Source organism: Patiria miniata, unplaced genomic scaffold (assembly GCF_015706575.1).
Source record: "Patiria miniata isolate m_02_andy unplaced genomic scaffold, ASM1570657v1 HiC_scaffold_24, whole genome shotgun sequence".
In the NCBI taxonomy this organism is placed as follows: domain Eukaryota; kingdom Metazoa; phylum Echinodermata; class Asteroidea; order Valvatida; family Asterinidae; genus Patiria; species Patiria miniata.
In genome coordinates, this window is record NW_024037063.1 from 6,971,485 (window position 1) to 6,984,729 (window position 13,245).

General features: G+C 40.4%; 1 protein-coding gene across 1 annotated transcript in view; it reads right to left on the reverse strand.

Annotated features, from left to right (window-relative positions):
- The window catches only part of LOC119732137, a 28,624-nt gene extending 15,395 nt beyond the window's left edge, over positions 1 to 13,229 (reverse strand). Inside the window, exons 1-3 of the mRNA XM_038205534.1 lie at positions 13,136 to 13,229; positions 10,650 to 10,913; positions 8,678 to 8,887 (exon numbers count right to left, since the gene is read on the reverse strand). Of these exons, the coding sequence (XP_038061462.1) occupies positions 8,678 to 8,857 (180 nt within the window). The 5' untranslated portion in view covers positions 8,858 to 8,887; positions 10,650 to 10,913; positions 13,136 to 13,229. The remainder of the gene's footprint in view (positions 1 to 8,677; positions 8,888 to 10,649; positions 10,914 to 13,135) is intronic.
- Positions 13,230 to 13,245: the final 16 nt, after the last annotated feature.

The window sequence follows — 13,245 nt, forward strand, 5'->3', positions numbered from 1 at the left end:
TGCTGGTGTTTATATCCCTGATGAGCGGATTCTCTATTAATGGGTTTCATTGAGCAAATTAATAAATCGTTGACCCGAAGATATTCCAAATCGGTTCTAGTTGTCAAGTTCAGATTAATTAGTCTTTTTTGAGGGTGGGGGCGCGCAGGGGGAGGGGAAGGAGCTGAGACCATATCATAGACAGTCTTAACATAGCCTATTTCTTATGTTTGACATTTTTAAAGTGCATTATTTTCCTCATTCAAGGGTGGAAAATTGGGGGGGGGGGGGTTGGGATTGGGGGATTTATACCTCATCCAATTTTTTTAACTGGGCATGCTGGGGGAGGGACAGGGCAGAAAAAATAACTACATGTATTGTACTAGTAAGACAAAAAAATATGTACATGTACAAATGTCCCCTTAAGGAGACATATTTTCATCGTAAGTTACACGTATGCCTAAGTTAGAGAGACAAGGTACGGTACATGTATGTATACACATGTACCGGTATGTAGATGACAGACAACATTTTACGATCGCAAATAGGCTGGATCAATTGCTCGTGGTCCAAAACATACCGGTAAATGTACCAAAATTTGAGAGGGTAGGACAAGATAAAATTGGGGTAACTTACATGTAGGGGTTCAGGAAAGTTTGATTTGTTTTTGCAAAACCCTATGGGAATTTCTCTCTAAGCTACCATTCTCCAAAATTTATTATTATTACAATCGAGTACATTACTATATAGTAACTTAGATTTTAAATTTATATTTCAAGCGATAAAAAGAACAACATAAAGAAAAATGTAATGAAAGCATTCACATTTATGGCAGCATAATTTTAGAGGTACCGGGTATTTAAAGTACATTCCTACTTGTAAATGACAAATGTTTATGGTGCTACGGCATATGAGCAACCCCTTACTGTAAGTCCCACTAACTTTCTATTCAACCACTGCTGAGATGTGGGTCGCCAGACTTGAGGATGAAGAGTTCACACTTCGGTCAATACCCCAAACTCCCTTCCCCCTCCACCCCCCCCCCCCCCCCCAAAAAAAGCCTCCAAATAGGGAACCGGCTCAATTTATCAGATTGGACTATGCGAAAAAACTGCCGAGAATTCGCCCCAAAATAACAAACCACGTCAAGAGTAATGGATGGCGCGTATCGTGGAAAAATAAAGAAGTGCGTCGGGTCCATTACAAGGACTGGATGGCCACTGACCCTGACGCTATCGCTCTTTCTGGTAATATGGGCGGGGGAGATTAATCTCGTTCTTGGAATCGGACTACTTCGTCTGCCAAAATGAAGAAAAATTAGTTTGAGAAATTGGCGAGTCGATGGATCATTGCCATGATTAGCCACTATCAAGCAGCACATGATTGGAAAGGGGCTTATTTTGTGGTGACCGCTGTCTGTCGGAATGGTGCTGACAATACTCGACGATGCCAAATTAAAAACTGAAGCAGGGGGTAATTTTCATGGAAAAGTGGGACCGCAGTGAAGTGCCCCACAGGCGAAAGATATGATGACTGTAAATGAAACATGGCAAAATTAATTGTATTGTTTGTCGCAGTTTGCAACGAAAATGTGGCGCATGAAGATAGATGCACTGCAAGAACTCAAGGGCTGTCAAGATGATATCATCCCTTCAAAAAAATTCTACTTACAATACTTTCAGTCACTTTTACAGTCAAGTGATGCTATTTCTTGCACCAAAAGATAATTTAAGATACATTTTGAAGATTCTTCATGATGCTTTTAAAATCCTCTGGCACAGAGGTTTGGGGTTCAAATCCTGCTACTGTCAATTGATTAAATTCTTAATTTATTTAGTTCCCTATTGTGTCTGGTTCGGAATGAAACTCAGTTTATACTTGTTTACATTAACAAGATGCTCTAAAAATAGAAATCAACAGATCCCCAACTAATTAGGACGCTCTGAAAATGCGTTAATTGGAGTAGCAGATCCAGGCCAGTTTATATTTAAATGTCAGCGATCAGCGAACCGGCCGAATGCAAGGCTAAGTATACCGCTCCGTGAATTAAATTGGTCAGTGAGAGACCGTGAGATGAGAAGTGTTTTCGCAGAGATGTCCAAAAATATTTTGGGTGAAGATGGGGACAGGTGACGATGCGGGCAGCGATGAGCATTATTACTCGTGTTGACGGTGTGGATGCTGAGCGTGGACGAGGTGATGTGAAGTGCAATGTTCAGGGCCATGCATTATACATACATAATCATCATTGACGACACATGTTCCCGCTGTTTGTGCACCATTGTGTACTTGCTCATTATCAGATTTGAGCAGGTCAGCTAACCCCGGCCTACAAGGTGATTGGGTAGTTAAGACACTAGTAAGCAGAACTTGCAGAAGGTCGTGGGTTCAAGTCCTACCTTAGCAAGGGCAATGTACACAGTGCTTATAAAATGTTGTTAAACTTATTGTCAAAGTAAGAAACTTTCACGCTGTAGATTTGAAAATAGTGGTATCTTGTCTGTCAGTATGACCAACCGAGTACGTGACCCCTGACTATGTACACGTGTTGCCTGAACATGTACTGTAGATGGTCTTTGAATGAAGTTCCAACCAATTAATTTTTTTGTAAGGTCCCTTTACCAGTATGCAGGAGGTGCTTTTAAAAATAAGTGACCATTTTTGGCTGGAAAAACCTTGGGGTAGAGTTGTTCTTAAAATTGGTGACACTTAATTTGATAATTGTCCCAAATGCTGCAAATACACTGTGATGTGTCTTACAAGTCCAATTTCTCTCCACACCAACGTCAGCTTAATCTGTGCTTAACAATATAAACCCAAGAAAAGATTTTATCATTTTTATCATTTGAAACGAACGAAGCAATGTATCGATATCAGTGGCATACCGTACATGTAAACATAAAGTACCGATATACATGTATGTAGGGTTAAAATTAACCTCAACAATAGAGGGGGCTATATCAATTTTACAGCAGAGTTCATCATACTGTACAAAACAAAAATGCACATGTATGTGTACATAATGAAGACATTATCGGCTCCAACCCTTCATACATTTCATCAGCAGCCAGTTTGTTTCATCCTAAAATAACAGGGAGGATTATTTCTGTCTTGGAAGGGATCCAAAAAAAGCTCTCGAGTATGCACTCTGAATTCCACTTTGGGCAGGATGTGTGCTTTCGCCCGACTTGAACCTGTCCAAATAACTTAAGTATCTACGTGTAACTCGTCAAGGCAAGTTGATGATTTACAAGTGTAGGAACTATTGGTGCTCAGTGGGATGTCAGGGTGATGGAAAAAGATCAAGGACTTCATCCAGGCCAGTCATTAAATAACACTGCCCCCCCCCCCCACCAAAAAAAAAACCCAACAACTATTCAACATGTTTTGCAAGATCAATTTCAAAACGTACTGATTGAGATTGGGGGCAAATGAAAATTCCAGGAAGTATCGGCCGCCAAGGGCCCCAGACTAATGCAAGATCCATGGTTTATAATTCAAACTGTAAAATGTGTGTTTCTTAAATGAAATCGATTACATTAAAGCCTGACTATTTCTCAATCCATTCCTTTTTTACCTGCATTCCATTTGGGTCCCTAGATCCAGAAATACAATCAATTTAAGTGAAAGGGTGTAAATTTTACTTGGGCCACTCTCACCTGGACATGCTGAAACTGGGTTAAGCATTGAATAGGCATTGAAGTTGGTAACATCACTTACACTTTAGTGTGAACAGGTAACAAGGATGAACGACTCTGTCAATCTCTTTTGTTAGATGCGTGATAACGGCCAGTACCACTGTTCTACATGACATATTTAGTTCGTGTTTTGCTCAAATCCTTCTGGCCTATTACTACCTGTACTATCGCCTCCAATAGTCAGATGGGGACCCCATCCCCGTTTTTTCTTTTTCGCAACGAACGGCTGACTACCACGAAAAAAATCCTGGAAACCTTCCAGTTCCAGCGTGCAGAGTGTGCTTGTTCGCACTGTCAACAAAATCCTGCTTACGCCACTGAACTCATGAAAGAGTAATCGGCTTTGTCTGAAACGAAGATCATTGTCCAGGGCTATGGCTGCTACTCATAGCGCCAAAATGCTAAAACCTGAAGCCCTAGTCACAAAATGCCTGATTCAGGCACGGCTATGCTTATGATAAGCGTGCGGCTGAGCTGTCAAGACTGCACTTTGTCATGCATGTGCTTGACAGAGAATTATTTCCCTTAATTTCCTGTCATAATTTGCTCCTTCCTCTTATCCATCCACCAGCGCAGCACTGGGGCACATGGGTTTTTCTGCTTTTCTATGTGTTCCAATCTTCAATCAACTTTTAAAAATGTACATATAAATGTATGTCAAAATCTGAAAACTTGAATAAAGAAAATTGACTTGAGTTTGAACCTGCAACCTCCAGCATACCATATCAGTGCTCTACATCCAGCACTACCGTATCTTGGCAGTCTTGTATTGAGTCAACCTCAAATCAACTGTTAATATTAATTTATTGTAACTCAATCATTGGAGCTCTAGAAAACTCTCTGTTGAATAACAAAAACAGTTGGCTGGAGAGGGACTTGAACCTGCAACCTCCAGAATACCGTACCAGTGCTTTACCTATATCCTGCACTACTATCTTGGCAGTCTTGTATTGAATCAACCTCAAATCAAGTGTTAATATTTACTCAATCATTGGAGCTCTGGAAAACTCTCTGTTGAATAACAAAAACAGTTGATGGAAAGGGACTTGAACCTAAAACCTCCAGAATACCGTACCAGTGCTCCAGATATGTATACATTGCACCTACTGAGCTATCCAGCCCTATAATGGCAGTCAAGTATTGAATCAATTTCGAATTAACTGTAATAATAATGAAAAGCTCATCTTCATTAGAGCTCTAAAAATCTTCAGTTGAATAGACGATTTGCCGACGTGGGATTTGAAGCTGCTACCTCCAGAATACTATTCCAGTGCTCTTCCAACTGAGTTATCCAGACATATTTTTGGCTGGAGCACACCGCTGGTGGTCCATTGAGTTCAATTAACAACTATCTGGAAAGCATCTCGTACTCTCCTCAAAACCACATCAAGAAAACATTCAGAGAACCATTCATAAGACAATAAAGAATGAATCCCTTGTAAAAAAAAACTGTTTCTTGTAGCCTCCTCCATTCACAACTGTCGCCCACAGGCAGTACATGTAAATATTCTTTTGAATATGAAATACTGAGAAGCTTGATTTTATTTCTCAGCAAAATTACATCTGCCGTGTGTGCTGCATCTCCCAAATGTCTCCCAGAGAATGTCCAACCATTCCAATCTCCGGGTCTGTCAACAGCCAGGCACATACATGCGTAAACACTGACAGATGGTTCATGTTAAACGCTCTGTTTTTAGAGTGAAGGGGGGGGGGGTGATGAGGATGACACTGAACTTGAAAGGTTATCATCTTGATAGCAAACACACTGGTACATGTCAGTGATGTAGTGCCTTGATGCTGGGCCTTGGCCTTAAGGCTGCCTTAAGGCTGGATTTTAGGGCCTTGGCCTTGGCCTCGAGGCTTGAGGGCAAAAGCCTTGGCCTTGGCCTTGCCCTTGAGGGTTCAGGGCCTTGCAATTTTGAGTCAAGGCTCTTCAAGGCCCATAGATTTTGGCATTTTCCAGATAAATCTGTTCGAAATTTTGCTGTTACCATTTTAATCGTATTACCATGGAGGAGGGAAGCACCCTATAGATTTGTGTGTTGGGCACACTTCCACTTTTGTAGCATCACATTTTGTTACCATTGTAGTAGATTTGCTGCAAAAATATTCCGTACACTTGTGGGGCTAATGAGATGATCACTTTAATTGCATATAACTACGGAATAGATCTGATTGGTTGTATATGTCTCCCTGATACATGTAAGTGCTAAAGATTTGCATGTATCTGTTTTAGATAATGCTGATATTTCTGACCATGTTGGGCCAGCAAATAAAAATTTCCCAAATCAGTTTCTTGGATCCCCCTTTTGTTACACTTGGGAGAATTGTGTGTCAATATAGAAGTAAATCATAATTTTGTTTAGTTAAACCATATTGAAGACCTGAACTTATACTTTAATAGATACAGTGCAGTCATAAAACGGTGTAGGCCTATGCGAGCATGTTGATTGCAATTAAAGAAATGTTGTTCTTCGTAACGAGCAATTCGTGATGATAAGGGCGGATCCAGGGGGGCCAAAAGGGGCCATGCCCCCTCCTCCCCCCCCCCCCAAAAAAAAACGAAACCATTTGTTTTTATGTGACGTCGTAATAAAGGCAGGCAATGAGTACACCACCATCTTTTCCTCAAAAAACATCGGTTAAAATGGTCAGAAATTGCCTCAAATCGCACCACAGAGCATCTCGAATCCAAATTTTTTTCGGGGCCCTTAAGCGGGCCCCGAAGCCCAAGCCGTAATTTGTTGACCCACTTTTTTGTGGGGGACCAAAATTTCTTTGCCCCCCCCCCCCCAAATTGTGTTCTGGATCAGCCCTTGCGTGATGATGTGTCACTCATGTGACTATAATTAGTTCTATTATCAGTGGTCATTTCATAAAACAGGGCCTTGGCCTTGGCCTTGAGGGTTAAGCCTTGGCCTTGGCCTCGAGGCTTGAGGGTCAAAGCCTTGGCCTTGGCCTTGGCCTTGAGGGTCAAAGCCTTGGCCTTGGCCTTGGCCTTGAGGGTCAAAGCCTTTGCTCCAACACTGGTACATGTGTATACACCGTGAAAATTACTACTGATAATCAGACCGCTTCAACTCTAATAATGTACATGTACAATGTATGTATGTAAATATAGTCATTCTGAAACAGCCTTGAAAAAAGAGAAAAATTCAGATAGGAGAACTTCACACATTGTAGTGGTATGTATACTGTACCAGCACGTTTGTTTTTGGTGTACATGTACATGTAAATCGAGGCATTTCTATTGTTCCTCTTCCCTTTTCCTTAAATTATACTCTAACTATTTTGCAACAGCTCTCAATGGTTTTGTACACGTTTTCTAACCGAGGAGCCCTCGATTTGGTTCCTGTCCTCAATTCATCGATGATGTTTCAACGTACCTGTGTGTCCTGGATTTACACCATAACAAACGCCAGTGCACACGTACATGTACATCACAGGGGTGAGATTGGCATGATTGGGAGCAATGTTAAATCCATAAATAAAGCAACATGGGGTTCATGGTACATATTTTCCTAATGGCTTCTCTTAAAATACCCATTTCTTTTGTTCTAAACCTTTGTACATGTAGGTAGAGCCTTGATCTTTACGGTAAAATTTCACAAATTCCCAATTTTAAAAGGGATTTAATCCAAGAAACCAGGAAAAATCCTGATAAATCTGTATTGTTTACCTGTATAAATGGTTCAGAGAAATGTAGGAGAATGCCAAATGTAGAAAAAAACTGTTTACAGGACTGAAGGAGAAGGGCATTTGAGATAAAAATAACACTGTGCTTCAGAGCGTTTCAAGGGCCAATATGTTGAACAGATTAGCCACAACTTCAGGCTTCATTACATTTACGCATCTTTGCACTTTTGGCAGAGTTCAAAGTCATCATTATTCACATGAGCGACAAATTAAACACTAAAACACATGCATTTTTTTGTCCAATTTATCAACACAGAAAAAGTTATTTTTATTTTCCTTTTTTTGACACTTACTGTAGGTCTGTAGGAATTTGTGGAAGCAGTTTAACCCTAACTCGCTAGGCATTTTTGCAAGGATGCAACCTCAATCCTGCAAAATCCTCTAACTGCTCCATGTTAATAATGCCTCAATCCTGCAAAATCCTCTGTCATTTCTTGAATGTGGTCCTTGGAGGGGTGACCACTGCCTGAATCCTGCAAAATCCTCCAGCAATCACTGTCAATATGTTGAGGCTTGGCCAGTGACATCCTTGAGCAGTGCGGAGGATTTCAAGTATAATCTAGGCCTAAATTTATACCGCTGAGCATAAACAACACGTACAGGTCCGGCCCAAGACCTTGACACAGTGCATCCTCCAAAATAAGTCATACATTTTTGCCACACATGTAGCCTCAATCCTGCAAATCCTCCATTTTGCAAAGAGGATTTTTGAGGCTTTGGGAAGGTTAGGGTTAATTAAGGAAATGTGACATAATGTATAACATCCAAGGCCTCTTCAAAGATCAGTCTAGCAAGCTTGAACCCCTTCACAGGTGTGTAATCAATTGCAAAGAAAAGTCAGAATAACTAAATATGAAAAAGTACATGTAGGAACAGTTTTTGAAAAAAGCCAGTTTTCTCCAACGACCAGCGTTGGAAAAATACAGTTTTTCTTGAAAATGACAGCACACCAGGAGCCAAGGTTTTAAAGGATGCTTTAGACTGTCATTCCCTAACAATTCAGTAAGGTATTACATGTACGTGATAATTTGATCATTTTGTTCTTTGATGTTTGCAAATGTTGTATCTTCCCTTTAATCATCTTCCCAAGACATTCAACTTGATTTTGAGTCCTGGATTCTTTGTCACATCTTAGTATCCAGGTCAAGCACATGTCTCCTTCCAAATCTACAAATTCTGATTTGTTATGAAATCTCTCAGCTTTATTGATCACCATCTCAAACAAAAATGGGTGAGGAGATAGTGGGCGGGAGTTTGGGGGGGGGGGGGATTCGGCCAGGATTGTTGGAAACCTCGGTACATACCATGGCCGCAATGTGATGCTTCCTGACGTCCCAGTTGAACATGACATTCCATATGTTGTATGTCGCCACTCGCAGTGCCTGACCCCGGTGATGACCCCTTGATGGAGAGGTCGCCGTGACAACCAGCAATGCCAACAATGTCACCAGTACTGCCGTTGCTGCTGATGGCCTGGCTGACATGGCTGACAACAAGGGGCGCTGTTCATAATTCTGGTGGTGATCGAGGGCAGATAAAAAAACAAAGTCTCAGATTTGATGAAGGATAGAATTTGCAAGAAACCAACTAGAATGAGTTATCAATGGTGATATTTTAAATGATCAATGTAATCTACTCTTATCCCCATACATAGCAAACTTTCAGTGAATGACCAACATTTCAAAAACATCTGTGTTGAGACTTTTTTCCAAAACTTTACTCACAAATTATGGAAATTTACTTTAATAAATTGAGTTTTATTCACAAGCCAGGCTAGTCTTTATGCCATTATTGCAAGCATACCGGTATTCTACATGTGGTACATACTCTTGAACAAATAATCATTTATCATCTCTGACTTTCCCTTTTATGGTAATTGAAATAATTTAGGACATATGATAGTATTGAAATGTGAGATGAAAAAAAAAAGTTGCAAATTTCAGGTGAAACATTGCAACCAAAAAAACAACATCATCATTCCTGCGTGTTACCGACGGGAACGCTGTGAATTGTACACTGTCGAGGTATGTCAATGAGATGGAGTTGGGGATACCAACCAAATACTTTATCATTAGCCAAACCGCTGACAAAATTATTTCGCACATTCTGCATCCAGTGCAACAGTAATTCACTTACAAAATGAGACGAAGGTGCACTAAATCCAGACACTGCAAATAAACTTGTCGGAATTTACAGGTGCGACTGACAGCCGCGTTAGCTGTTAACATGACCGGGGTTTACACAACTCAGGTCGATGGAATGCTCAACTGGGGAGGACTTAAGCTCCCTTCAGTGTGACATTAATTGGAAGGTATCTCACAATGTACTTTCATGACATACCTGGGTGCCACTTTTTACGAGCGTGATGAAAAAAAGAGTAAAGACCATCAGTCTGCACTAGGGTAAACAGGTATGGTTCTAGACCAAAGGTTTTGGAGGCTTAAATCTTGGGAACTATTTGAGGTCCTGGTTTTTCAGGAATTTTGTGAATGAAATTATGACAATTTTTCTGTTGAACTGTATCTCATTTTTTGGGGTAAGTATTGCTTAAATAGAAAATCAAATCAACAAAATTCATTCTCTAAAAGATGCCACATTTTAAGAGTCTATGTATACCGGTACCCATTTTTAAGAGTCATGGTCCCCGGCCCTTGTCCCTGAAAGTATACAATGTGTCTCCATCAACATTGAAATATTTGTCAATTTTTCACGAGGTATCGGTAGGCCAATATACGGTATGTCATAACAAACAATTCAACTTAGTTCAGAAGGTATACACATGTATGTATCAAAGACTGAGAGTGTACAAGTAGTCTATATGTTCTGTTACAGGATAATTTTGTAAACAGTTAAGAACAGAAAAGAGAGAAATTTATATGACAATGAAAGAAATCACTAACTCGTATTGAACTGTAATGTAGATTGGAAAGAATGGTGATTTTTCTAATTTCTAACTTCACCACAATGATCTCAGAATTTCTTCATAAGGACCAGGTCTATTAGATGAAATTTGCATTGGGTTATTAGGAATGTTTCCTTTAATTTCAAACAAGTCATCTTGTCCCCATAAAAACCTCTGGATATGCTGGACTTTGCATGCCCAGTCAGCTACAACTAAACCATTACACAAAAGTGCTGCCCAACCTATGTACAAGATCAATTGCATTCCTAGCTCAGATATTAACTGTTCAATTATAGAGCCGGGAAACAGATTTTTCCAATTAAGACACGAGTTGTAAACCAAAGTTATACATGTACACTTAAGGATATACTTACATGAACTAGTTGAGTTTAGCTTCGTGAAACACGTCGACCAGTTCTTCTTGCTCTCATCCAGGCAAAATAAATCGATCTCAATGGACATGCCAGCTACATGAAGACTGTTCTTACAGCAGTAAGAATCCACGTCCAGTCCTCTAGTCAATTTAATGAACAAGCCAAGCGTGCCCCGCGTTACGCACCGTCTCCCAACCAGAACCCGACGCTGCAATTCCCATCCAATTCACATCCTTGGAGAGTGTGGTTATTACTTCTAGGTACCTGCCAAGAAAAAACAAAACACAAGGGTATCAAATTGACCTTGCTGTAATTGCAAATGAAATTGTGACCTTGTTTGCATTATAGGGCAGGTGGATTGGCAAATTCTCAGCGCAGGCACAGACACTGGCACACGACTGGCAGCTTTCCTTGGACAGTCGCCGGGCATCTGACACCTGCTGCACACCTTCAAGAGATGTGTTGATGTGATTGGGTGACAAAAACTCACAGCAGGTTGGAAGTCCAAATTGCTCTGCTAAAGGATTTTACTTAAATTGTCAGTGAAATCAGTGAAATTAAAACATTCAATGATTACTGATTATCACACAGGCCAATTCAGTTCAAGAAATAGCTGGAATTTTTTCAATGTCATTTGGAAATAGTACATGTAGGGCCTAAGCCTGTTTTTACACAGCTACATGTAGGCGTGCAAAATACCCTAAGAGGACTTGACCAGGTACATTTTATGAGTACTAAGTGGGGCCAAGTAACCTTGCATTTCTGTGCCAAGATGCAAAATACAGGGTAGTGCCTATCTGAGCATGCACAAGGTTAACAAGCCTCCCTAAGGATCTCACTTTAAAGCCTCTACATGTAAGAAGGGACGGTGGGTGACCAGGAACAGGTTGGACTTGGCAGAAGGCTCAGGAAGTTAGAAAATTGGGGCTTAAATGAGATCCGGAGTAGAAAAGTAAGCCTGGTTTTGCGTTGGACTGTGACCCTAACTCTCTGGTTTGTTTATGTCGATATTCAAACCATCAGTCAAACTCCAACACTTTGCAGTAAACCAACAAAACTGAGACATCATGATCAGGCCTGATTTAAACCTCTTAATGGGAAGCCAATATTTGGGGCAAACCCAGGTCAGTTTCAGCTGAAGGGATGAAGTGGTAGACTGCGTCACACAGAGAGTACTTCACACAAAACAGCACTGTTAAGAGCAGTGAAGCGTGAACGAATCTGCCTGCTTGCCCTGATCATGGAGGAAGACACTGAGCTTAATTAACTACACAAAATAATTGTGCAAGGATTTGAAGTGTTATCCATATACTCCACAGAAGATTACCTCAAAGGGTATGGGAAAAAGGTTTGCCAAACTTAAAGGGTTGTGAAGTGAAGAAGGCTAGGAGAGTTAAAGTAAATGGATGGGCTTGTACCCAAAACCATGTCTAGAGGCCTATCTCCCATCCCCCTCCCCCACACACAAAAATTTGGAGGACAAAACAAAACTTGATTTATATTTTTACCTGAGACCAAACCAATTTGGTGTCCCCTCCCCCGTCCAGAAAATTATGACAATCCCATTACTGCACCCTGAAAAGTTTGACCCTCAGGTTGTGTTGTTAGGAAACTGTTGCTTAACCCTCAAAGCCTTGTGAATCACGTCTATACCCCAATTAGCAGAACTTCTTGGTATTCTACACAATATCTGGGAAGTCTCATTTTACTATGAATTGTTTTTAAATCAAGGTTCATGTGGCTTCCATAAGAAAAAGGATTCAACATTACTGAAAGGTTGTGACCAATAAACTGTGAGAGGTTGACTTGGAAAAAGGCCAAGCATGTGAAACGAATCAGGATATGACTCTTTAAGCTAATATGATAAATTCTACAGGAACACAGCAACAGGGTGACAGTTGTGGAAGACATCCAAAATTGTTTTGACATGTTAAGATGAATCCAGGTACGTGATCGCTGCAATCATGAGGCCCCCTTTTAATGGCAAAAGTGTCCCGCATGCTATTGTGCAAAGCTACTGCCCCATGATAGATTATCTGAACAATAGCTAGCATGTGCTTTCGCCATTAAGGGGGCCTATTAAAGTGATATGGTGTCTGGATTGGTTAAATATTATTAACTAGGCCTAGTTTGTTTGAATTGATAAATCAGACTGCATTTTAGGGCCTAGTTGAACCAAAAAAAATGAAAAATGGCGATCAATTTTGGCATGCAATTTCAAAGGAATGCAGGATTAGCAAAACTTTGCGTGTATTCCCGTCATCCGACATGAACTGGTTAAAAAACTAACATTTCAACACAACCCAACAGTCGTGACAGTTCAACAAAATCAAAACAAACTAGGGCATTTCCAAATTGATTCTAGTCATGTAATGTACGCTTTACAAACAAATTATAACCACTGAATACTGTTTATTTATTTTACTGACCTAAACGCATGTATTATACTCAAAAATAACATTTTTTTCCTGCACAAATTTACTTACCAACTTTTTCCAAGGCACTTTTCACACGCAAGATACTGGTCTTTTCCCCAAACGTTTAAGATTGTTGTACATCAATATAAAAGGAACCATACTAAAGGGTCTGTCATCCG